This window comes from Suncus etruscus, chromosome X (genome assembly GCF_024139225.1).
Source record: "Suncus etruscus isolate mSunEtr1 chromosome X, mSunEtr1.pri.cur, whole genome shotgun sequence".
NCBI lineage: Eukaryota > Metazoa > Chordata > Mammalia > Eulipotyphla > Soricidae > Suncus > Suncus etruscus.
In genome coordinates this window covers 31477831-31503923 of record NC_064868.1, presented here as the reverse complement: position 1 = coordinate 31503923, position 26093 = coordinate 31477831, and the positions used below count along the sequence as shown (strand labels likewise).

General features: G+C 34.8%; 1 protein-coding gene across 1 annotated transcript in view; it reads left to right on the top strand.

Moving 5' to 3' along the window:
* Positions 1–26093, top strand: part of DMD (dystrophin) — a 2686579-nt gene that overhangs the window by 855101 nt on the left and 1805385 nt on the right. The window contains exons 13-15 of the mRNA XM_049766737.1: positions 2927–3046; positions 21759–21860; positions 21974–22081. Of these exons, the coding sequence (XP_049622694.1) occupies positions 2927–3046; positions 21759–21860; positions 21974–22081 (330 nt within the window). The remainder of the gene's footprint in view (positions 1–2926; positions 3047–21758; positions 21861–21973; positions 22082–26093) is intronic.

Here is a 26093-nt window from a genome sequence, read left to right as displayed (position 1 = left end):
GTCACATGAAAATGTAACATAAAAAGCTAGAAAAGGAAGTAAAAGCGAATTTTAAAGTGCTATGAAATGTTGATATTTGAAAAATAAAAATCTTCAGTCTAAAACATGCCCCCACATTTCAGTGCATGATCATAGTTAATCATAAGTTCCTGTACACTTGCCCTAGAGTTTGAGTATCTAAGAGCCAGTCTGAGGGGAACCAAATATAATTATCTTACAAGTTTACACTGAAGGTTTCCTAGGAAGTTTGTGGACTTGGTTTCTGTAAAGGTTCCGATATGCTTCTTGGTTCTTGGGCTATCTACTAAAATATTTCAAGCATACTAGATGAATAGAAGCTTGGTGTCCATATTCAGGATGTCAGGGTACTGGCCTTCTAAAGCACGATATTTGTTTATACTCCTTTTTACTTTTCTGTTTCCCTTAGTTATCTTTACAACATGTTGGGCACTATTACCTTTATAAGATTGAAAGTATCATTTTGTGATTATGTGTACTTATTTTAATTGTCTGTATACATAAAAAAGCAAGTCTTCCCTGTTAGATTGCAAACTTTGTGTTGTGTAATTATGTCTTGGTCATGAAAGGCCAAATTCATCGGTGCATATTGTCTCACTACTCACATGGCACCATTCATTTAACCAAAGTTCCTTAGTGCCTAGTTGTTTCAACTAGATAATGAGATGACAGGGGCCACCACTTCTATTCCCATAGATTTGATAATTCATTTCTCAAGATATAAGACACAAATATCTAAACTAAACTCATACCCCAAACAATAATGGGCCATGAAATTTGTTTGTTTGGGGCCACCTTTGCCTTTAATCAGGCATCTTTCTGGTTCTGAATCGAGCTATCACTCCTAGCTGAGTTCAGTTAATGCTACTACAGAGCTTTTCATGCTACACTCTTTCTCCATAATCCCAGTACTGACATTTTCATGTTAAAGTTAAAATAAAAGGGACTTCATTTGAGAGCAGATTTGAATAGCATATTTAAAAAGTGTCTCTGGACAAATGACATAAACTTAGACTGGGATAAGCAGAAGTTACTTAAAAGGCCCGGAGAAAAAGCAATATAGAAAGTGCAAACATTTTGTCATGTATTTTAGAGAGAGAATATTTTGGCTGGTCCTTTGTGTTCAAGGGCAAGCACAGTGTGACTATATAAAATGGAAGTAGGCATCAGATTTTGTAAAGATTTCAGGTAAAGTGTATGCACAGAAATAAATTTTTCCTAACAATAGAATGATAATTGATGTATTGTTGATCATCTATGTGTGACCTTGAGGTACAGAACAAACAGAGGAGCTAAAAATAGCCTAAGTATATAGAGGATAATCAGGAGAGATGTCTAGAATTAAGGAGTAGTTAATTAGGCACGTACCTGAAAATTCAAATAAGGCCATTTCAAAAAGTGCTGTTTAATTTGGAAAACTGGAGGTCACTGGCAAGTTTTATATAATTTTTCAATAGAATATAGGTTCAAAAGATTATTCAGGAATGAAGCTGGAAAGATTAATGATAGAAAACACAGAATATCTTTTTCATTACAAGCAGTACCTAGTAGGGTAGTAGCAAGAATGGTTTGTTGGACAAAGCTTATTTTGGTGACTCAGTAGTAAGGCACATGAATAAGTCCCGGTTTCAGCCCTTCACACTCAAAAATCTTTTGGTTGTTAATGGAGAACTAACTAAAGTGGGTATTTCTTGGTATGCTTTGAGAGGGCCTGATGTTAGCAGAAGATACTACCATTTCCTTCTTCAACAAAGGCCTTCTTTATACTTACAACTTCATTTTATAGTAGAAATGTGCAAATTTTGTGAAATATTGCAGAAAATTATGTGGAACGAATAAAGTTAACAAAGTTACATTACTTAAGACTTGGCAAAGGAATCCCATGTGTCTAGGAAGAAACAGTTCTGGCATTTTGGAGACTATTCCCTTTTCTAAAAATTGTATTGAAGAAAAATTATTTTAAGAGTGTAAATAAATGTTTGGGGGTACAGTGATAATACAACATCTCCACTATAATGTGCCAATAAACTTTCTACTCTATACATTTGCCCTTTCCCCAATCCAGTCCCAATAATAAACACAGGTCATTTTTTTTGAAGCTTGGGTTTGGTTTCATTGGATATTGTCTCTTCTCTATATTCTTTTTATATCATCCATGAGTAATATTATCTGGGATTTGTCATTCACCTTCTGATTTAATCACGTAGCATAGACCTTCAAGTTTTATTTAAGTTAAAGCAGAAAGACAGACTTAACATTTTCTTATACCTGAATTTCATACAATGTCATACAGTGTTTCATTGCTACAAATAAAGCAAGAAAACAAAAACACTCATTCAGTGTTCTAGAATTGTATGTATTTTTTGAATGAGTATTTTAGTTTTCTTGATTATGAGTCCTACGAGTGGACTTGAGGTAGTTCCATTTTTTAATTGTTTATTTATTATTTGTATGTTGTTTTCTGTAGAGACTGAAGTAGTCCACTTTGATTCCAGCAGTGAATTAGTCACTTTTTTTCCTGAGAACTGATTTTTTTTATGCCTTATTGGTACAGTCCATTTTCATTAATGAATGGAAATAACTTATTGTGGTTTTAATTTATAATTCCTCAATATTGATGATAAAGTTTGTTTCAGTGTGTTTGTAAACCATCTGTATGTCTTTGGAGAAGTTTCTATTCAGCTTTCTCCCCAAAATTTTGGAGGAGCCTTCTCACAGCACTGTGGGATCACTTCTGGTAATGCTTGGATGATAATATTGAGTGCTGGGGTTCATATCAGGCTTGGCTGCCTGCGAACCTATATATTCCCACCTGTATTATCTCTCTGCCACTTCCCATTAAATAACATTTATTTTTTCTTGAATTTTTGAGTGATTTAATTTTCTTTGGTGAAATTTTGTTTTTCAGGTGCTTCAAGAAGACCTAGAGCAGGAACAAGTTCGGGTCAATTCTCTTACTCATATGGTGGTCGTAGTTGATGAAGCTAGTGGGGATCAAGCAACTGCTGCCTTGGAGGAACAACTTAAGGTGAGATTCTTACAGTGTGTGTACTGAATACATCATTCAAGTCCATAGCAAATGCAGGCTCAGAGGAACTATATGTCATTTGTACATTGCATATTTAGATTGCAATATATTGGCTTAAACAAATTCAAATCATTTATTATTTGTGTATAATTCCCCTTCATTAACTATGCTCTATTTGCTCACACTAGTTATCTTCCTATCCTTTGGGGGGAAATACATGAATGAATATCTATTTTCTTGCTAGTTAAATCATATATATTAGAAAACTGGCTAGACAAATATGCTCTCTTCAATCCTAAGCCTAACGGAATATGGAAAAAATAAACAGAAAACAAATACATTCAATTAAATAATGAAAAATATAATGCCCTCAATACATTTCTTCCTGCAAAGCCTTCCATTGTAGGGCAGAAGAGTGTGTTTGAATCATGGAATTTTTGCTGGGGCCAATATTTAGCTTTCCAAGCCCTCATTTAGCATGAGTTAGAGTACATAATGTCCTTGGAAAAATCATCAGAACATAATGGCAAAGGATAATTCAGTCTTTTTCTTTCCAGTTGTCATTAGTAAGATTTTTCTACAAAAATAATTTAAAAGCATACATATGTAAAAATATTTTTCAAGGAAAGCATACCAATCTACTGTTATGAATGTGATATTTTACATGCACTTAGAAACATTAAGTAATACGACTTAAATTTGTGATATTTACATGACAGCAATTGTCTGCCTTCCCTTTGTAATTTTTACTGGTCAGTCTCTGATGTGTATGTCTCAGGATCCAAAAAGTTCTACCAACCCAGAGTTGCTTGAAATGTACTTTCTCTCATCCAATCTATTACACTCTTTGTTAAGGCCTTATATATGTTTTCTTCTCTTTTTTATTTTACTGAGTTTTGTTTTATTTTTTAATCCCAGTGAAATGTCATTTTATAAAATGAATTCTTTATACCATAGTTTTCTAAATATGTTACCATTTTCCATCATAAAATGACACAGAGAAAACTCTTGAACTGCTCTGTCTTGTCAGTTAATGTAACCACTGCTCCAGGATAATTGTGATAATTTCTGATCAAATGTACCATGCTAACTAGGTCATGTACACATTCTCAAGACCATCTAAATTACTCCAGTAACAAACTACAGCTTCAACTGTTGTAGGATATTTTCTAATTCTGATCCAAAAGGATTGTATGGGAAATTAAGCAAGTAAAGATGTAGTACTCGAGTATTGGAAGTTTTCAGAAGATAGGTTTAACTTCTGAGAGTAACAGGTTTAAAGTTTCATGACATATCTTATTGTAAGTCAGAGTTTTACTAGTTAAGATAAGAACTGTAGATTGTAGATTGTATTTATTACTGGGATCTCTGTGGATATCTAGGCCACTGTTTCAAGTTCAGAGAATTTATAAGCAGTGCTTGGATTAGATTTTTGGCTACATTACTAGTGGTGATCTTTAAGATCTCTAACTTCCTATTTCATTTGACTTTGTTTCTTTATCCTTGTTTTCTGACTTTGTCTTTACCTCAGTTAAGGCATCAATGCATATATCGCCTATCCCTAAAGTGCATGGACTAAATTCACATTTTCCATGATTCCCTCCAGCTTACTTGCTATTGGCTTTTCACTCCCAGCCCCTTTGATATCCCATAACCACACTTGTTCCTGCCCTTATTTTTCTTTTACACTTGGTAGAACTCTGGTCTCAGTCATATACTTCTCTGATCAGAGATAGCTCCTGGAAATGCTCAGGGAACAATATGTCATGACAGTAGACTAACCAGGTTTGCCCACATGCAAGAAAAGTGCTCTACCCCGTGTAGTATCTCTTAATCTATTTCCCCTTTTTGATACTTTTCTTTTCCTCAATCCAGCCTCTAAATCACTTAGACTTTCAGACCACTGAGATGGTCTAATAGAGCACCTTTCTAAAGAGTTCAGTCTCAGTAAAAGCACCTGAAATGGTGTCCCTTCCTTCCCATTCTTTAATCCAAGAGAAATTCATGCTTGAATTCCAGGCCCATTTAACAATAAGTTTGAATTGCTTTGGAATATTGGGCTTTCCGTAGGCTTTGCAGTTTTCATGATTGTTCCCTTAGGTGTTTTATGAGTGGTAATTTGTCTTCATGAGTTCTATTGGAGCAGAGCATATTATCCCAGGGTGTTCAACTACACCCAGTGTTAGACATAGGCTATTCCTGGATCTGTGCTTGGAAGTAATCCCTGGCAGTGGTCGGGGAATACATTTGTGATGCTAGGAATCAAGCTACAGATGCCTACATACAAGGCAAATGCCTAATCCCTGTACTATCTCATGCTGCACTAGCTAAAATTTTATCTGTTTTGAGGCCATAGTCAGCATTACTTAAGTTTTACTCCTGGCTCTATGCACAACGAACACTTTGGATGGTTCTTGGGAAACTGTGCAGTGTCAGGAATCTACTCCAGCTTAACAGCATGTGGAGCAAGTGCCCTACTCCCTATACTATCTCTCTTGCACTAGTTTAATTTTTAACAAAAAGGGGAAGAGAAGAGAGAGAAGGGGACAAAAATAATAAGGACTAAAAGATATATGAACAGACATAGGAGAGATTCATCCAACAAGACAAATCTCCTGTGCCTTTGGTGGCATGGATCAACATTAGCTGCCTATCAGACCCAGAGTATGTTTGCTACTGGAAATAATGGTGCGAAAGGGGAACAGTATATGGAGTCCATGCATAGGAAAGATATGACCTAGATATAAGGAGAATCCCAATGGGCTTTTACTGAAGAACTTGTTGGACAACTGAAGTCTGTTTCTCAGGACCAGCCAATGTAAGGTTCTCTCCTGCATTTTCTTCCTCTCATACTGTGTCCCCTTAAGGTACTCTAGTAACTTAATCCATTCTTTTACATCCAAACCAGCTCCAGATGTGGCCTGTGAAGGACTCAGAACTACTGAAGAGAGAGAGGGGGAGAGAGATTGATTTAGACAGTAATATAGCTATAAGACGTCAAATCTCAAGTTAACAGTCTAAAAGTCCTCTCAGAATACTTTTACATGAGTTGATTCATGGTTTCAGCTATATTAGAACTTCTCTCATTTTCAGAAATCTACACTTTCAAAGGTTTGAAAGTGAATTAAGTTACCTTATGCTGAAAGATACCAGAGATAGCATGGCTTTGTGAAGGATAATGTCAAGTTTCATTTATTTTTTATAAATTCAGTTGATTCTTTCTCTCAGAGATTTAAGTTCCCCCCTCAAAAATGGTATCACGAGTCAGAAACTTATCCTGTAGAGGTTTCTAGAATGTCAGAATACAGAATCTGATGTCTCAGCAGTGCGGTAAGTTAACCGATGGCATTGAGAATAGCTGTGTATCTAAGATGGGAAATTCTCTGGTATCATCAGCCCTAGAGGAAAGTAACATATCTCTTTCTAAGAATAGGCTGACCATTCTTTTTCCTTTTTATCAGTAAGCTTTTGCTGTGCTTGTACTTTTCTCCAATGATTGAAAAAGGTCACAGTTAAAGTAGTGGACAATACTACTTTGTCATTATCTTCCTGGATTGGGCTGGAGCCATTTGTGAGCCAGACACCTGGATTGAGTCTTCAAAAACCAAAACTTTTCTCAGATTTGTGCTTTGGACTTGAGTTTTGCTTTTCTGTCATTTATGGCCACCATCATAGGAAATGTAGCTTCTCTTGTTTTTGTTTTTGTTTTTCTGTCTGGGGAAGGTATGTTTAATCAGATATTCTTACAAAATTAAATATTTCAGAGTTGATACAATGATTTCTTTCTGCAGTTTGGATGGTATAAATTGAATCCCTGGGAAAATGGTGTTTAGTTTCTAAAGACTATGTTGAAAGCAACAGAAAAAAAATGTTTCTATGAGACTGTTGGAGGCATTTTGGAGATGAGTCTTATTTTCATGACAGAACTAGTAACCATGGCATTTTCAAGAACTATAACTAAAGCCAATTTGACTGCACCATTGAATTCCAAAAGAGTGGTAATATGGGAAGTTTGAGTTAAAGTAGATAGTGACTTGCCTGAGAAAGAAACCAGTGTGTGACAGTAAACTACAATTATTTCAGTCACCTAATGTTCCTCTGCAAATACTATCTGCTAGAATGACAGTTGGTGATGTGAAGAGTGCCACTGTCATAGTCTCTATTTCTCTGGGCTTGCATTTGTCATCCACCTTCTTTCCATTTTGTTTCCATTTTTCACTATTTTTAATGACCAAGTAGTTTTCCATTAAAGTTGTTGGCCATTTATGTGATGATCAGTACCAGCACCTTTTACCCATGTGACAATAAAGACACATAAACAAGGAGCTTAAGAGTGGAATCTGGCTTATTGGAAACAATGATTCTTTCAAACACTGGGATCAAAAGCATGCCCCTGCGAGTAATGTTATGACAAGATAAACATTTAAACATTTAAGGAACAAGTCTGTTCTCTCATTCTCATAACTGCAAAAAAGGTGATATAGAACTTGACTTGCATTCTGTTGATTGGTCATAACCAGAGTCAACACCTTTTAGAATGCTGCCATGTTTGGGGTATTGTGAGTACAGTAATGCTGATGTAAAGCTTAAGGATAACAATATCTTTGAGAACAAGTTTTTTTCATGACTTTTGGTTTAAGACCAAAATTTCCTCAAGTACACTAGTACTAATTTTTGGTCATGATCTCACCAATGTTTATTATTGCCAGGGTGTTTATACAGATAATTTTTATACTTTTAAGGTAGTAATAGTCATTTTGATTTACATTTTTCTAATAAAGTGATGATGAGTCTTTTTTATATTTCTTGGCTCACTGGTATGCCTTTGCTTGGGAAGTGTCTGTTCTGGTATTTTGCCCACCTTTTTCTTCACTCTCTTGCATTTTTTGTCATTCACTGGTATGAATTATATATTTCTGTTTACCAATCACATCAAATGTGTGATGTGCAAATATTTATCTCAATAGTTTGCTTGCCACTTTTCTGGTAGCTTCTTTTGCTGTATAAAAGCTTTTTAATTTATGTACTAACATAAAATTGTTTAATCTTGCTAATTTCCTTTTGCCAAATGGAGTTGAGTCTCCAAGTAGATTCCTATTAACGATGGAGTTGAGTCTCCAAATAGACTCCTATTACCGATGTCTTAAAGTGTATATCCTGTAACCTTCTGAAGTATATTATATTTTTCTAATAGCCATGTATTTTATTCATTTTGTTTAAATTTTATATAGAATTAGTGCACTGGTTTCATTTGTGTGTGACTGCACTTTCCAAACCATTTTATTTTATACTTTAAACTTTAATATTTTTAAAATTTTTTAAATTTCACTATCTTTATTTAAGCACCATGATTATAAACATGTTTGTAGTTGTACTATTTAAAAAGAATTTCTTTATTCTGTGGATTTAATTTCTTTGCCACAGATTAGATTTATATATAAGTGCACTTAATCATGTTTTATATTTTGATACACTGATCATTGTTCTTTTTAGTTGTAGTACCACCCTGTTTTACTTGGGTTTGTGATGCAGTTTACAGTCTTGTGGCATGTTGTTTCCATGTCTTTTATTTTTATATCAGATTTATTTTTTTTCTAGACAGTATCTTATGAATTCAGTACAAATTTAATAATCGTCTGTCTTATTTCCTTGGAAAATATATGACATTATGCTTAACTTTCTTACATTGAGGTTCATATTGAAGTATGTGTGGGCTTGCATGAGCATATTCAACACAATTTTTTACTTTGCTTAATAATCTTAGTCATTTTTGATGTTCTGTAAGCTAGTAACACTTAGGTCTGTAATTAGTTTTGTTATCTGTTTCAGTCCCTTTCTCCTAAGCACATCACATTCTATAATGTATATTCTATGTAAGTCATTCATTTTTATTTGGTTTTGTCTGTGTATGATTGTTATAACTTGTGATTGGAGGCAAAATAGTACATTCAAAGGCCCAATCAGACTTCAAAGACTCACTCATAAATACCATAATGTTTTCAGTCACAGAAAACTGTGACTAAATGCATTTATAGTACATACCTATGGAATGATTTAGGGAAGAGAAAGGATGTATGAATTGTTAAAGGCCACATAATTTCAAAAGTGGACCTTATTTGTAAAGAGATAGATGAGAATAATTTTTTTTGGTTTTTGGGCCACACCCGGCGGTACTCAGGGGTTACTCCTGGCTGTCTACTCAGAAATAGCTCCTGGCAGGCACTGGGGACCATATGGGACACCGGGATTTGAACCAACCACCTTAGGTCCTGGATTGGCTGCTTGCAAGGCAAATGCCGCTGTGCTATCTCTCTGGCCCCAGATGAAAATAATTTTTATAAAATATATTTTTAATTTTGATATTGGAATATAAAGCACATTTAAAATAAAAATTGCTTTAAAGTGATGGGGATAATATTACTAAGCCGGGCATCAATGATTTTATTATCCACAATTAAGTAGTTCTAGTTTATTAGGACTCATTTGTCATGAATTTTATGAATTTTGTGTAATACTAGTGATTTCCCCAATTATTAAGTCAGTGCATGATAAATTTAAAACCGAGTTCATGTCATTTGCAAGTGATTGAGCTTATATTGGTGCCAGGATTCTAAGCCTGAGCTTCCTCTTAATCTCTCAATTTCTTTGGAGAAAATTGCTATGTGACATTGAGGAATTTATTGCAGTGGAAATCTTAGGAAGTGTATTGGTATGATACTGTTCTAAATGAATGAAAGAGTTAATTTTGGTTTCAAAAGTCTTATGTCTTGAAACAAACGAAACATAGTTTATGGCAGAGAATTTCTGTTAAAAATCAACTTAATGTACTCAAAGATATATAGAAATCATGATTACATCTGGAATTCTTCATAGAAATAACTTTCCAGTTTCAGAGCCATAAAAACAATCATATTTGAAATCAAGATGTTTAAATAAAGGGGAAAAAACAATTCTAAAAACACATGGAATAAACATCATAGAGAAATGGCAAAATAAATCAAATTTAAAACACATGGTAAAATATAGCATATTCCAGCATCTTTTCTGCAAGTACAAATATTGAATTGAATGAAATACTTATATACCTAGATATATATTGTCAAAAGGTAGAAATAGCTTCTTGAATATAATTCTTAAATTATCCTTATTAGATAAACTAAATAGATCTTTATATATGTCAATCAAAATAATGTAAAAAATGAAAGGGGGAGAGTTGATTTTACTCTACAAGTAGAATATGTTCATTTCACTTATACTTTCAAAATTATGAGAAAAAGATAAGAATATAATATACAAAATTGATTGCTCTATTTGAGCAATGTTTAATGTTAAAGACTTCATAATCTCTCAGATATTTTAAATTTTCCTCTTAATTCTAATTTTGTTCATGTCTATTTCATAAATATGTATTGCTAAAAATAAGAAAAAAGAGAAAACAATAACCTGTATTTTTAAATACATATTATGTAATATTAAAAACACAGTGTTACAATTGACCATGCCCTAAAATAATCACAGACTTTTCTCACCTCTTAAGTAATCATAATTTTTATTTTAATGCCTCAGATTTATTCTTTTCTATGTTGAAATCAATATAGTACATATAATTTCAAAACTGCTTTTTCTTAGTCATTGTGAGGTTTGTGAGAAAGCCATAATACTGTTTATTGAATTGATTTTTAGTTTTCATAGCTTCTTAATACTATTTTGAAAATATCCCCCAGTTTACTGATGGAATCATGATTAATAATGCTGATGTGGATTTAGTTGTACATTTGTAACAGACATGTGGTATTGGGGGATGTTTGTAAATCTGGAATTGTTTTATCTTTGAGGATATGTACATTAAACTTTTAATATATTCTTATCAATATTGACAAAAGGAGAAAAATTTTCACCTCTTCCATAGATGCTACTGTTATATTTTTACGTTGATAATTTATGGCAGCTATATATATATATATTGATATATATATATAAATGAACAATTAGGTTGAACAGTTTTATATTTTATTGCATATTTGAACACATTTTTCGAAAGGTCAAATTTTCCCTTTCAAAAATATTGATTTATTGTTGTTAGCAATGCTTCAGAATTTTATGGTTTTGTATGTGAATATTATTTCCTGTATCCACCAGCACCATTTCAGAGCCATGCCATCTACAAAAAAACATTAATTCATACATCTCGCTCCCTTTTCTAGTTTCCTACTAAGCCACATAGTTTTCACTGCCTTCACGTGTGGTTTAATTTTTCTTATTCATTTGCTCCTGGGGTAATTTCTACTCCGTGTATAAGTAAAAACAATTGAAAAACAAATTTTCACTTTCATTTTCATTTTATTTAGCATAATTTTTTGAAGTTTCATTGATTTTTGTCTCCAGAGGCAAATTTTTCATCTTTTTTTGTGGCACATTAACATTCTAATGAGTAAATATTTTTATTCTAATCATCTGCTGATGGGCATTTAGTTGGGTTTTGTGTTTTGACTATTGTGGATAGGCTTTTTTGAACATAGAGGTGTAAATCTTTCAAATTAGTGTTATCATATATTTTGAATAAGTATATAGAAGTTACATTGCTGACTCAGAAAATAATTTGTCGAAGCTAAGTTTTCATTGGGATTGTATTTAACCTCAGTTAAGTTTTATACTTATTGATAATGCAGTTTTTAATTATCTGCCTATTGTTGTATTCCTCAATGATAACTTCTTGAGTAAACAAACGTTTTAAATTCGGTATGTTATTTAGCAGTATTTACATTACTTTTAAAAATAATGAATAGGTTTTTATTCTACTGTAGTAAAACTACTCTCTCCCCCATGTCTTTCATCATCGAAGTTATTACAGTTAGCATGATACCCATAGGATTCTCATATTGTTGCAATTGGAAATATTTCATTCTTTATTTTATCTGCGTATTATTTTTTGAAAATATTATCACATCTTTATTAATATGTTTAGGACTAGGTTATTTTTATGGGTGGGTTTTTGTAAATAGTACGTCAATGAGCATAGGAGTTTCTATAATTTTTACAACTGATGTTTTCATATTTTTGGTTAAATGAGCAATTGTAAAATAGTTGGAATTTATGATCAATCTTAAAATTTTGTGACCTTGAGGGCCAGAATGATAGTGCAGCTGGTGGGTCACTTGCCTTGTCTGCAGGTGACCAGGGTTTTATCCCTGGCATCCCATAAAGTCTTCCAAGCACACCAAGAATGATTCCTGACTGCAGGGCCAGTTGCAGTTTCTGAGCACTGCCAAGTGTGGTCCCAAACAAAACAAAACAAAATGAAACAAAAACCTCTTTGTGCTTTCACAGAGATGAAAGATTCAGTGTTAATAACTCACCATTATATAATATATATACTGGATCATACTACTGATTTAAAAATGTTAAAAGAGGGCTGGAGAGATAGCACAGCAGGTGTGGCCCAGAAGCAAACATACACAAAAAGTTAGGAGTCCCAGCCTTTGTACAATAGATACCTCAAATGACTACAAGTGAAATATTTAAACCTCAAGATTTTTCATCACTGTAGTCTCTGTCAAAGTTTTGATACCCTCTAAATTAACCTTTGATTATGACTACAAAACAACAAAAAAAACTAAATGCAAATTTTTTTTTTATTTTGGGTCCAGACCCAGCAGTGCTCAGCCTTACTCCTGGTTCTGTGCTTATGGATCACATGGGGGTACCAGAAAGTGAGTCCTGGTTGGCCTCATACTAGGCACGTACCCTATTTATTGTACTATCATTATAGCAACCTCAATGCTTGAATACTTCATTGCATCTCATTAAATGCACAGCAGTTTATAGAACATTCTGTTATTTGTTAAACTGTGTGATCTGCGTGGTGGCCTGTCTAGGAGCTTTAGGGTCATTTCTGTTCTGCCCATTTTAAGTGACACATTTTCTGGCAGGTATTTCTAATATTTCTGACAGCTACTGCTCTCCTCAGCAGTCCATGGGACTAGGACACATATTGGCAGCCAGTCCCTTATGTCTAATGGCATGTCACAGGTGAATATATTTTGAGATTCCCAAAGTGACTGGTGTTCGTGTGAGTATTAGAGATGGAGAAATTAAAGGAGATAGAACAAGATGTCTCATGGGACTCGCCCCTTCACTGGCCTTCAGATTGATCTGTAGCAACTGTGCTAGATTGGGTGGGGGAGTAGGTATTTCATGAAGAGGAAGGGGGAAAAAGAACAGCAGAAGTTGCAGAGCAAAACTTAGTAGCAAAAAAACTCAGAATAATAATTATCAGAGGGATACTACTTAGCTTTGAGACACTGCTATGGCCCTGTACAAGGCATCTGTTCACAGAAATGAGGCATAAAGGAGACCCCTCAAAAGGACAGATATTGTGGCCACAGAACAGAGAACAACTCCTCAAGATTTTGACAGTGGCAAGGGCACCTCGCAACTACCAGTAAAAAGGATTTTGATTCTCAGGACTTTGGGGGGAATCACAGTTGAATGAACACCAGGAGGTTGAAATAGTACAGTATATGATACCATCAAAGAACACTGAGTACTTTCCTGCAGATGATAACACCATTTGCCAGATGGATTTCTTAGTAACTAATCCATGCAGGAAACTTAGAAAGGTGTACCTTTGACGGCAGCAACATGAAACATGCTTCTTCAATTGAAAATTAGACTTTTTCTTGGCAATTGCTTTATGGAAGAATTTTATTAACGTAGTTGGTTGTCATATATGAAACCAACATGAAAGTATTATGTAAAAATGCATCAATTAGTATTGGCCTTCAGATCCTTGTCAGGTGGATTATATAAAAATTTTAATAAAATTTAGTGAAAACATGTACAAGTAGCTGAAACTAGTGTAATGTACATTGTCGGTATTAACTGGATAAAAATATCTAGTCAAATTTATAATACAATTAATATGAAAATATTCAAAAATGAACAAGTGCTAATCCACACTGCAAGCTTTTCAGCACAACTGCTGCACCAAAAATCTGCAGCTGCCAGTGTTGTGGCCAATCCTGCCCAGATGAGTATGCTGAAGCCACTTCAACTTATGTGAGCTGGCCATGTCTGTAAAGGGTGGAGTCTGGTCCATACAACATGCATTTTGGCATGGCTGTCTTTAAAAGCCCATGCTGCCCATTAAAGAAAGAAAAAATTGGTTCTTTGAAAAAATAAAAAATGATAGATAAGCCACTAGCAAAACTCACAAAGAAAGGAGAGAGAGAAACTTAATAAACCAAATTAGAAATGAAAAGGAGAGATGATTACAAATACTACAGATTCAGAGTAATCAGAGACTACTTTGAGAAACTTTATGTCACAAAACAAGATAATCTGGAATAAATGGATAAATTATTGGACTCATAAGCTTCCACGGTTGAACCAGGATGAGCTAACATATCTCAAAGACCAATCACTATTGAACAAACTAAAATGTTAATAAAAAAAAAAGTCTTCCCCCCAAAAGCCCAAGCCCAGATGTATTCACTAACGAATTCTTTCAAACCTTTCGAGAGGACCTATTACCAATACTTTTCAGGCCCTTCCAGAAAATTGAAGAAAAAGAAACAAATAGTTTTTATGAAGCTAACATCACCCTGATACCAAAAGCAGAGATGTTGCAAAAAAAGAAAAAATACAGAATTATATCTCTGATGAACACAGTTGCAAAGAGCCTCAACAAAATCTCAGAAAATATTATTTCTTTGGTACAAGACAAGGCTGTCCCCTCCATCAATCCTATTTAACATAGTACTGGAAGTACTTGCCATAGCAGTTAGGCAACAAAAAGATTCAAGAGCATCCAGATAGGAAAGGAAGAAGTCACGGCCTCACTGTTTGCAGAAGATATACTATTATATTTAGAAAACCCTAAAGACTCTACCAAAGATTCTAGAAACATAGATTCATTTGGTAAAGTGGCAGACTACAAAGTTAACATGCAAAAATCAATGACCTTCTTATATACAAATAATGATAGAGAACAAATGGATATTAAAAATATTCACATTAGTGCCACAGACACTCAAATACCTTGAGTCAATTAAAGAGGTGAAAGACCTCTAGGAGAAAACTACAAAACACTGCTTCAAGAAATAGAAGAGGACAGAAGGAAATGGAGACACATTTCCTGTTCGTGGACTGGGAGGATTAACATCGTTAAAATGGCAGTACTCCCCAAAGTGTACAGATTTCATGCAATTACTCTAAGAAATTTTTCTATGACATTCTTCAAAGAAGTGAATCAAACACTCCTAAAATTTATTTGGAACAATAAACACCCAAGATTAATTAGAGAAACCCTTAAGAAGATGAATATGGGAGGCATCACTTTCACTTACTTTAAATTGTACTACAAAGCAATAGTCATTAAAACAGCATGTTATTGGAATAAAGACAGACCCTCTGATCAATGGAATTGACTTGAGTATTCAGAGAATGTTATCCAGACATATAATCAATTAATCTTTGATAAAAGACCAAGAAACACAAAATTTAGCAAGAAAAGATTCTTCAACAAGTGGTGTTGGAACAACTGGTCAGCCACATGAAAAAAGTATCACCCCATGATACTGATACTGAAGGAAACTTGAAGGAGGAATCATCACTCTCCAAAAAGTGAAAGTAGAGGTAAACAAATCAGACTATATTAAACTGAGAAACCTTTCCACCTCAAACGAAATAGTGTCTAGGATACAAAGGCCACATACAGAATGGGAGAAACTACCCAATACACATCTAATAATGGGCAAATATCTAAAATATACAAGGTACTGACAGAAATTAATAAGTAAAAAATCTAACCCCATCAAAAATATGGAAAGAAATGAATAGACAATTCCTCAAAAAAGTAATACAAATGGCCAAGATGAACATAAAAAATTGCTTCGTATCACTAATCATCAGAGGGATGCATACCAAAACAATGAGATATCATTTCACACTACAGAGACTGGCACACATCAAAAATATCAAGAACAACCAGTAATGGCAGGGCTTGGGGAGAAAGGAATTCTCATTCACTGCTGGTGAGAATCCTATCTAGTCCAGATTTTCTGAAAAACAATATGGGAATTCCTCAAAAAACTGGAAAATTGGGCCAGAGAGATAGCACAATGGTAAGGTGTTTACTTTGCAAGCGGCCAACCCAGTACAGACCCAGGTTCAATCACAGGCATCCCATATGGTCTCCAGAGCCTGCCAGGAGTGATTTCTGAGCACAGAGCCAGGCGTAATCTCTCAACACTGCTGGGTGTGCCCCCAACCCCCCCAAACAAACAAAAATACCCCAAAACTTGGAAATTGAGCTCCCATATGATACAGCTATACCACTCGTAGGGATATACCTTAGGAACACCAAAACGCAATACAATGCCTTCTGTACAAATATATACTTTACAGCTCTTTAAAATAACCTGAATCTGGTAACAACCCAGATACCCAACAACACATGATTGGCTAAAGAAACAATGGTACATATACACAATAGAGTACCGTGCAGCTGTTAAGAAAAATAAAGTCACGAGATTTTCCTATACACGATGGACATGGAAAGTTTTATGCTCAGTGAAATAAGTCAGAAAGAAAGAGACAGAATTTTCTCATTCATCTGTGGGATTTAAGAAAAATAAAATACATTATCATAATAATATCTAGAGACAATAAAGGTTAGGGCTGGAAGGACCAGCTCACAATATGAAGCTGGTCAATTAATTAACTTATTTTTTTTATTTTTATTTTTTTCTTATCTACAACAACATTTTTGCATGTGACCTTTTTGAGTTTTCTCAGATCATTTCAACAGAAATATATTTTTAGGTAAAACTCTTGTGGATGTTTTCTAATACCCTCAAACTTAGTTTTCCACTCAGAACTGTATGCTATTGAAGTCTGCTAACTCTGTTAATAGTTTGTAAAACATGTGAAATGCAGAAGAGCATCATAGAACAGGGCTAAATATTAGTCAGAAGTGCTTTATCATTCATATACTCTCTGGCTGTCATTTATCTCAGTAAGTTATTTGATATTTACACTTTACATCAGTTGCTTTCCCTCCTTAACTCTATAGTATGTTAGAGAAAGAAGGGAAAAGTTAAGGACTACTTTTTTAAATTTTTTTTTCTTTTGGGGGCCGGTGTTTGGGCCACACCCAGTGGCATTCAGAGGTTGGGAACTGAACCAGGCCTGGCCGTGTGCCGTGGCTCTATGTGCTGTGCTGTAGCTTCAGCCTCAGGAGTAAATTACTTTTCTAAGAAAGCTCATTAAACTTAAATTTCATTTAGCTGAGGAGGTTATTCCAGGATTTTCAGCTGCAGTGAATGGAAGTAGGTGCCTTAGTGAAAGTGTCTCTTCTACAAACCAGTCACTGCTGCATTGTATGCTCTATGGCAGAATTTTTTCCTTCCTGACATACTCCTATAAACATTTGATATCTTAATGCCAGTCTTATAAAGGTTCCATTTAGCTTTCATATCCTATAACTGGATTCAATAAATTCCAAGGGCTTACATTTTCCTTCCAGGCTTGTCAGATTTTCCTCAGTTGCCTTTATCTAAATGTTCTTTTGCTAGCCCTTTTTTTTCACTTTTGTTTTGAAAAACCAACTCAGCAAAATAGAGAAACTCATATGAGAAATGTCCTTGGCATGTCTAACAATGTGAGATGTGAACTAAATGGGAGGAATAAATTCTTCCCGTTCCACATCTGAATTTGGATGAAAATGTAGTTGTGACTTAGCTCAGGAAAATGTGTTAAAATGAACTTTAGCTTCTCTCACTACTGAGACAAATAGGGCATACAAAAGAACTAATTTATCATCAATTATGGAAACGCTAGAATTTTACATTTATGTATTTAAAATTTATTTCATGAAGTTTTCTAATCAAATTTCAGTGTTATAAAAATACTACTTAGGGAACTGGAGTGATAGAATAGCAGATAGGGCATTTGCCTTGAATGGGGTCGACCTGGGTTTATCCCTTACATCTCATAGGGTCCCCTGAGCCTGCCAGGATTGATTTCTGATCGAAGAAGCAAGAATAATGCCTGAGTATTACAAGATGAGGCCCCACAATCAGAAATTTAAAAATACTGTTTAGCTTCTTTAAATCTAATGCAAACCAGTCTCTAATTCTTGTCTACCAATATTATTGCATCCTTTTAAGCAATAATAACAGGTTAGAGAGCTGACTAGTAATCTTCTGATTGCTGTGCTTCATCATTTGTAATTAATATTAAGACCTGTTTTTGTAAGCAATAAATGAAATTCCATAAATTCAAGAATTCTTTACATCTTTTTATGCTTTCTTTGCCCATGCATTGCAAGAAATCTACTTGTAGTTATACATGCATAGCATACTGGATGGTGGCTTTTAAGTCAGTTTTCTAATTTTACTGGGATCAGTCAGAAGTACCTTATTCACACTGAAATAGAATTGACTTAGATTGACTTCAGTGAGACTGTTAGGAGCGTAAGTTAACTCTGTGCATTGGAATGTGTTACTAAAGTATGCTTTCTTGTGTTAAAAATCTTTAAAGTAGATACTTAGAGGCTGACCACGTATTTACAAAGAGTTGGTAAATATATGTCTAGGCTAAAGTGAGTGCAGTGAAATAGGTACCCCTCAATGTTTCTTAGAATGTTTTATAAAAACAACTTGGTAAATCAAATGTAAATAGCTACGAACTCAACGAAATTTAAATTATAACCATTTTCCAATATATAATTTTGTACACAATATTTGTGGCAGTTCTTTGAATGGTTTATAGGACAGTTTTCTTTGAGTTAAATAGTTTTGCCATGTGTATCCTAATAGAGTTATCTGAATTTGGGGAAGGACAATTATAATACCTCAATGTATTAAAATTATTGAAAGAAATTTGCATTTAAAATTATTTAAAAGACACATTCAGCAGTTGAATCTTAGTTATTTGACCCTTCATATAGTTTCCTCACATGTGAAAATTGCCAAGTGATATAATTATACTTGAGAAGCTGAGTCACAGAAAATAATTTAAAATCTTCCCTAGTTCAGTTTTCAGTTGCCTGTGGGAATACGATGCATTCCATGGGGACCACCGGTTAAATAATTCATGTACATGCAAACTCACAACATGAGACTGGACAGAAGCCCTCCAGAAGGATACAAGACTGGACACCTTTGTAAAGAAGGTTGATAAACATTGCTCTAGTATAGCTCAATATTTTCAGGTTTTTTCCCTCTACTTGGTCAGTGTAATTTTCAAACCTCCATCTGCTATAATATCAACATGTTTTAACCACTTTTGTTCTGTGAGTTATATTGTAATGTCCTGGAACTGGCCTCCCCTAAATAATTATTTGATATTTGTTCAGTACAGCTATGTGTAAGTGCCTAAAACATAACTTTATTTTTCTTCTAGTTCTAGAGGCACAAAGTTCAAGATCATAGTGTCAGTAGATTTAGTTGCTTCTGAGTCAGGTAGCTTTGCCTTTTCATCAGGTTCTGGGTGATCTCTCTCTGTGTGCCCACACTTCCATTGTGTTTATATAGCTACAGTTTCCTCTTCAGATGTGTATATATGCCAGATTTGAGTCTAATTTGAGGGTCTTATTTCCACACAAAGGCCTGTTTTTCTAGTACAGTTATATTATGGAATACTACAGGAATGGGGAGACATAATTTAGCCCATTGCAGAAATATTCTGTTTATTTTTTATGTAGTATATATTTAATACATAGATGATTATTTTTGGGGGGCATTCCTGGTTATGCTTAAGGGTTACTTCTGGCTATGCACTCAGAAATTGCTGCGGCTTGGGGGACCATCTGGAATGGTACACAGACAGTCCTAGGTTACCGAGTAGCAAGGCAAACACCCTACAACTTGTGCCACTGCTCCGGCCCCTACAGAGATGATTCTTAAATTAATGTGTTAGTGCATTGGATACTATGAGTGCCTAAAGGCTGGCTAAATTGTAAACTTCACTTTAATCAATTGACAAAGTTATATTTTTTATTATTCAACTGCAAAGTTATCAAAATAGTTGGCTCTGTCTCTGACAGAATATTTGTTATTTTGCTGTGACTCTTATAGAGCAAAATCTGTGTTGAAATGTCTACACATTTAATGAGGTTACACAGGCCTTATAAGAAGATCTTTATTTAGATTTGTTCTCCAGTACTGTCTACTAAAATTAAAGTTGTTATTTTTCTTTGGAGTCATGGACCATAGTCTGTGATCTTCATGGGTTCTTCTGACTATGCTCAAGTGTGACTCCTGACTTAGGGACTCTTCTGTGGTAACAGGAATCATCAACCTGGTATCAGTTGAATGCGAGACAAATTGCCTCCTATGCTACCTCTGTTGCTTTTAATGTTAATAGATTATTTACTGTCCAACTTTGCACGTATATGCATACAATGTTACTTCGATAGACCGTATGCTAGTGTTGTCTTGTACTAGGGAGGAGATGATACACTGTATATTTAAAACTCTCCACTTGTTTATCTTCATTTATAAGGATGGCATTATGGTTAGTTAATCCCTTCCCACCATATGCTTACCCCATAATGACCTTTCATAGTTATCATAATGAAAACTTGGTATAATTTATGATTAAGGGATCTGATATTTCTTAGTGCAAAGATATTTTTCACATAAATAGAACAATACATATGTAACATACCATTTCACCACTTAGAAATAAGTAGTTTTTTCATGATGCTTGTTAAATATATATTACTTGAATTACATATATGTTACTTGAATATATACATATTATTTGAATTATATACTATACATTTCTAGGTCGATAAATTTTAGATTGATCCTATAGCATAAAATTGACTGATCATATGGCATGAAGTAGAAAGTATGCTCACTTTTATCTACATTTAGGGCATTAGTTCCTCTAGCAAATAAAACTTGTCAGTATTACTAACCATTGGCTTCAGGAAAATAATTCTCAAAAGAGAATTATTATGGACTCAAGAGCAAATCAAATTGAGGTTAAAATAAGCTTATTTTTTGTCTTGAGAATTTTCTGCACACAGTAACCATTGCAAAAAGGTATTTTTGGGTCTGTAAATACCTGTAATATATTTTAGATATTAATATTAATATAGTGTGTGAACATGAACATTGGTGACCTACTAAAGATATGACTGAAATTTCTCAGGGAATACTACAATTTTCTCAGTAGAATTGTTGGTGCAGTAAATTTAAATACTTTGGAATAATCAGACCAATTTTAGAATCCACATGTGGATGTCATTTAAGTCACTGATAGTTTTATTCTACAATCAGAACACTAAGCAATTCTAAGTAGGCAAAATTGCTTCAAATAAAAGGTTTTTTTTTACTTTCTGTTTAATAGTTTTTTATTCTTTGTTAAACTTATGAAAGACATGCAAGTTTTAGCCCAGCAATACAAAATGCTCTTTAATTCTATATGTATCGTTGCTATCCAGTTGGATTGTGTCATGAAAGCTGCTTAAAGACAGCTTGTTTCGTACTCCTTTCCATGGTAAGGTGGCAAGAGTGAGTAAAATACTCAGAAGGCAAATAAATGAAAGCACAATGCTTGTAGAAAAAGAAGCAGAAGTAGGAAAGACTTACACCAAATAGGATACTTTGCCAAAGCATTTCTGTCATTTGTAATACCATTCAGTTATATATTGCTATTATTATTAATAGTATTGTTATTGCTTATGTCTCTTCCTCAGGTCCTGGGAGATCGATGGGCAAACATCTGTAGGTGGACAGAAGATCGCTGGGTACTTTTACAAGATGTCCTTATAAAATGGCAACGCTTTACTGAAGAACAAGTGAGTCATGCAGGGGAAATTGTGTCAGTAAAAGAGAGGTTAAATGGGTAAACAAAAATTATGACCTCCTTTAATAATTGCTTTCTTTGGACACATTCTTTTCTTTATTTCAGTGCCTTTTTAGTTCGTGGCTTTCAGAAAGAGAAGAGGCAGTAAACAAGATTCGCACTACTGGCTTTAAGGAAAAAAGTGAAATTTTATCAAGTCATCAAAAACTAACTGTATGTATTTTAAGGTTTCAAAAATGTTTAGAAATAAAATTGTTTAATGGTATTAAAATGATTATATTAACATTTTGATCTGGCCTTTTTCTCCTTTTGCATATTGAACAAGTACTCACTCATGGTGTTTGCTAAAGTAGTTGATAGTAGACTCAAATAAACCACCTTGTTACCTTCTAATTTGACATAGAGGAAGGGATATAATGTCTCATTGCACTTGGGTTGCTTAAGCAACAGTCATTTCTTTCATTCTGCTGTTTGAGCATCTAAGATGAAGGGTCAGAATGTTTAATTTTTGGTGAGTTACCTCTTGCCCTGAACAGTGCTTTTTCGCAAATTCCTTTTTTGACAGTGGAAATACTAGTGTCTCTTTCTCTTCTTTTTTTTTCTTTTACTTTCATTTTGTTTTTGGGACTTGAACTCAGGGCTTCACACATGCAAGAAAAGTTGTCTACCTTTGAGCAATGTCCTGGGCTCCTCCATCTTATAAAGGGACTAATTCCATCATGGAGATTCTCTTTTCTTGACCTCATCCAAGCCTAGTTACCACCCATTTCCATGGTGTGATAATATAATTAAGAATTATTCCTTCAGCATGTAAAAAATTGTAATGCCATAAGATAAAGGAAATTTCCAATAATGTTTTCACAAACAAAATTGTGTTCTTGAGATTAATCAATCCTACCCAGAGTAACCAGTTGAAATAAAAAAATGAACTTGGCAAAGTAAATTAGTGTTTCATAAGGTTCTAAACAGCATAGTTCTAAAGTAAAGGCCTTATGTAGATTCTTTGAGTAATGAAAGGTCTTGAAATGATTATTCTCAGACATAAAGGGATCTTACCCTAGCTTGAGCAATACGAAAAAAACATAAGTGCTAATATACTCTCTCAGGTGTTAGAGAGCTTGCACAATATGTTGGTGATAGCCTTGCACACAGGTGACAAAGGATTCATTGCCTAGTACCCCAGATGGTCTTCCAAACTCTTCCAAAAATGATCCATGAGCACAGAGCCAGGAGCGAGCTCTAAGCACTTGTTGGGATGGCCCCAAATTTGAAATATTAATTTTAAACAATGGTATATTGAAAGTAATGTTTTATAATTTTATCAAGCCTATGCATGGATTTATATTATATTTATTTATCATACCCAAATAATTTATAAAAAATCTCTTGAATAAATTAAAGTACAAAGAAGCTTGTGAAATTTAATTAATTTTTTTATTTTTAGAAAGTTTTTGTACATAGTTACTAGTATACTCTGGTTTTTTAATTATAATAAGGTTACTTGTTTTTTATAAAGTATTTAGATATTGAATAAAACAATTCCTTACAAAATATATGCATCTTTAAATGAATGTGGTCAACAAAGACATATTTCAGAGGACTTATTTACATGAGTGTCTAAAGGGCACACTTATGATCCACATATGTGCTTGTTATGCAGCTGACAAAGAATTATGACTACTTTGATAATCATATTTGTTCTTTTGGAATGTTCTTTGATGGTAGGAATTTTGGTGGTAAGTATATTAATTAGAAAAGCTATACTAGGGCCGAAGTGATAGCACAGCAGTAGGGCGTTTGCCTTGCAAGCAACCAGCCCAGGACCAATGGTGGTTCGAATCCCGGAATCCCATATGGTCCCCCATGCCTGCCAGGAGCGATTTCTGAGCAGAGAGCCCAGAGTAACCCCTGAGCACTGCTGGGTATGGCCCAAAATCAGAAAGAAAGAAAGAAAGAAAGAAAGAAAGAAAGAAAGAAAGAAAGAAAGAAAGAAAGAAAGAAAGAGAGAGAGAGAGAGAGAGAGAGAGAGAGAGAGAGAGAGAGAGAGAGAGGGAGGGAGGGAGGGAGGGAGGGAGGGAGGGAGGGAGGGAGGGAGGGAGGGAGGGAGGGAGGGAGGGAGGGAGGGAGGGAGGGAGGGAGGAAGGAAGGAAGGAAGGAAGGAAGGAAGGAAGGAAGGAAGGAAGGAAGGAAGGAAGGAAGGAAGGAAGGAAGGAAGGAAGGAAGGCAGGCTAAACTAGTTGAATTGGGCATAAAGTAAAAGAGAGAGAGAAAAAAGAGAGTTGTGTCAGAGGTAGGAGTTGAGGCCTAAAAAGGCACAGAGGATATACAGTAGAGAATACTAGTGATTTCTAGTGATTTTTGTTTAAATGAACAAAAACACATCTTTTTACCAAGGCTGCAGAGATAGGAGAGGGGAAGGTTCTGGCCTTATATACAGCAGACCCCTGTTTGATCACCAGTTCTACATGATCCCCTGAGCACCAAGAGGTTCACAACCTTACACAAAGCCAGGAATTGTTTCAAGCTTAACTGGATGTGGGGCCACCCTCCAACCCCCACCTAATTCAAATCTTTTACCATTTTATCTTTTGATTATTTGGCTAAAACAACTGTAATCAAGAGCTGTTAATTTGAATATTCTTGTGCACTATGTGACATTTTTACAAGTAGAAGACTTTACTAGTCTCAGGGTTGTGGAAATGCACTCTTCAGCAAGTACCAATAGTTTTCCAATATGATTAAAATTCAAATTATGCCACCTTGTGAACAAAGTAAAAATATGTTTTGTGTAAGTCTTACTATGTGATAGCCTAAGCCAATTAACAGAACCTGACAGCTGGTCTAGAATTTGAGGTGAAATTCCCCTGCTGACTCAGGCAGTGAATAAGAATTTAATGTTCATTAAAATATGTCACAATCTGAGACCCAAATCTGGTACCATCTGTCACTAGCTCCTACTACATACTTAGGTAAAGGTACCATGTGCTAAAACATTTTATTTATAATCATTGTAATTTGTCTTGAAATAATATCACTTATAATTCATAGGATTTCCCCCTAACCCTTCACTAGAGGCGAGGGGTGAGGAGTCCATTAATAGCTCTTCTCTATATCAGTGGATTTTGCCAAATCACATAGTTCTAGTATATTTTGTGTCCAAAGTTAGATTTATCTGACTTAATGTTTTGATGCTACTGCACACCACTATACAAGTTGTGACTGGTTCCAAAATTTAAAGGATCCAAAGTGTTAAAGTGTTAAGTACAGTAGGGAAGAAATGAAGGTGAGGCAGAGCCAGGGACTTGGAGCATATTAACTATGGTGGGAAGGGCAGGTGTATGGGAATTCCATCCCTAGGGAAGCTTGCTGCCTCAGAGATAACTAGTGGAGCCTGAAATGACAGGCTAAGCCTGATGCTTGTGATGACCTAAGCCATTTGTGACCCTTTTTCATGCAGGATAATGTTACATGATCGCAAGTCTATAGAATAAGTAGATTATTCAAATGCATTCCCCAAATGAAATCTACACAAATTAATTTTCAAAAAAACCCACATTCCTTTATGTGACTCCATCAGGTATCACCACTCAATCTGAAGAAGCAGATAGTAAAGGGCTTATGATATGCTGGTGATATGGATACCAGTAGGTGGTGAACACCCTGAAAGGAGCAGTGGAATTAGAGGGCAAGTTCAGGATATGTGCTCACAAGAGATTACCTAATCCCTTAGGACCGAGTGGAATTTTCTATTTCCCCTGCAAGGCTACTTAAAACTCAACTCCCATGATAACATTCAGTGATTCAGTTAAGAGAGAATCAGTGAATCTCAAATGCTGCTCCCTAGCTTCATAGCCTCAGCAACATCTGGGAACATTTTGGAAATTCAGTCTTGAGTTCCCTTCCAGTCATCAACTATAGATACTTTGGAAAGAGAAGTGAGCCACCAGCATTCTCTGCAGCCTTCCAGGCAGTGTTGATGTTCCCCAGTTCAAGGACCCCTTCAATAGCATAGTGGACACATGATTAGAATGGAATAAAATAATCTCTTGTCTAAACTCCTACATACAGATAAGAAACTACATAGACAGTAGGTATATAAAACTCAGTTGCACCACTCTGCAATCTATTCCAGACAAAAATAGGGTGAAGATTTTATTTGCCTTTTTTATGTTGACCTCTTTTCATTTCAAATTTTTCTCTGAATTTAACCCAAGAGAACACATTT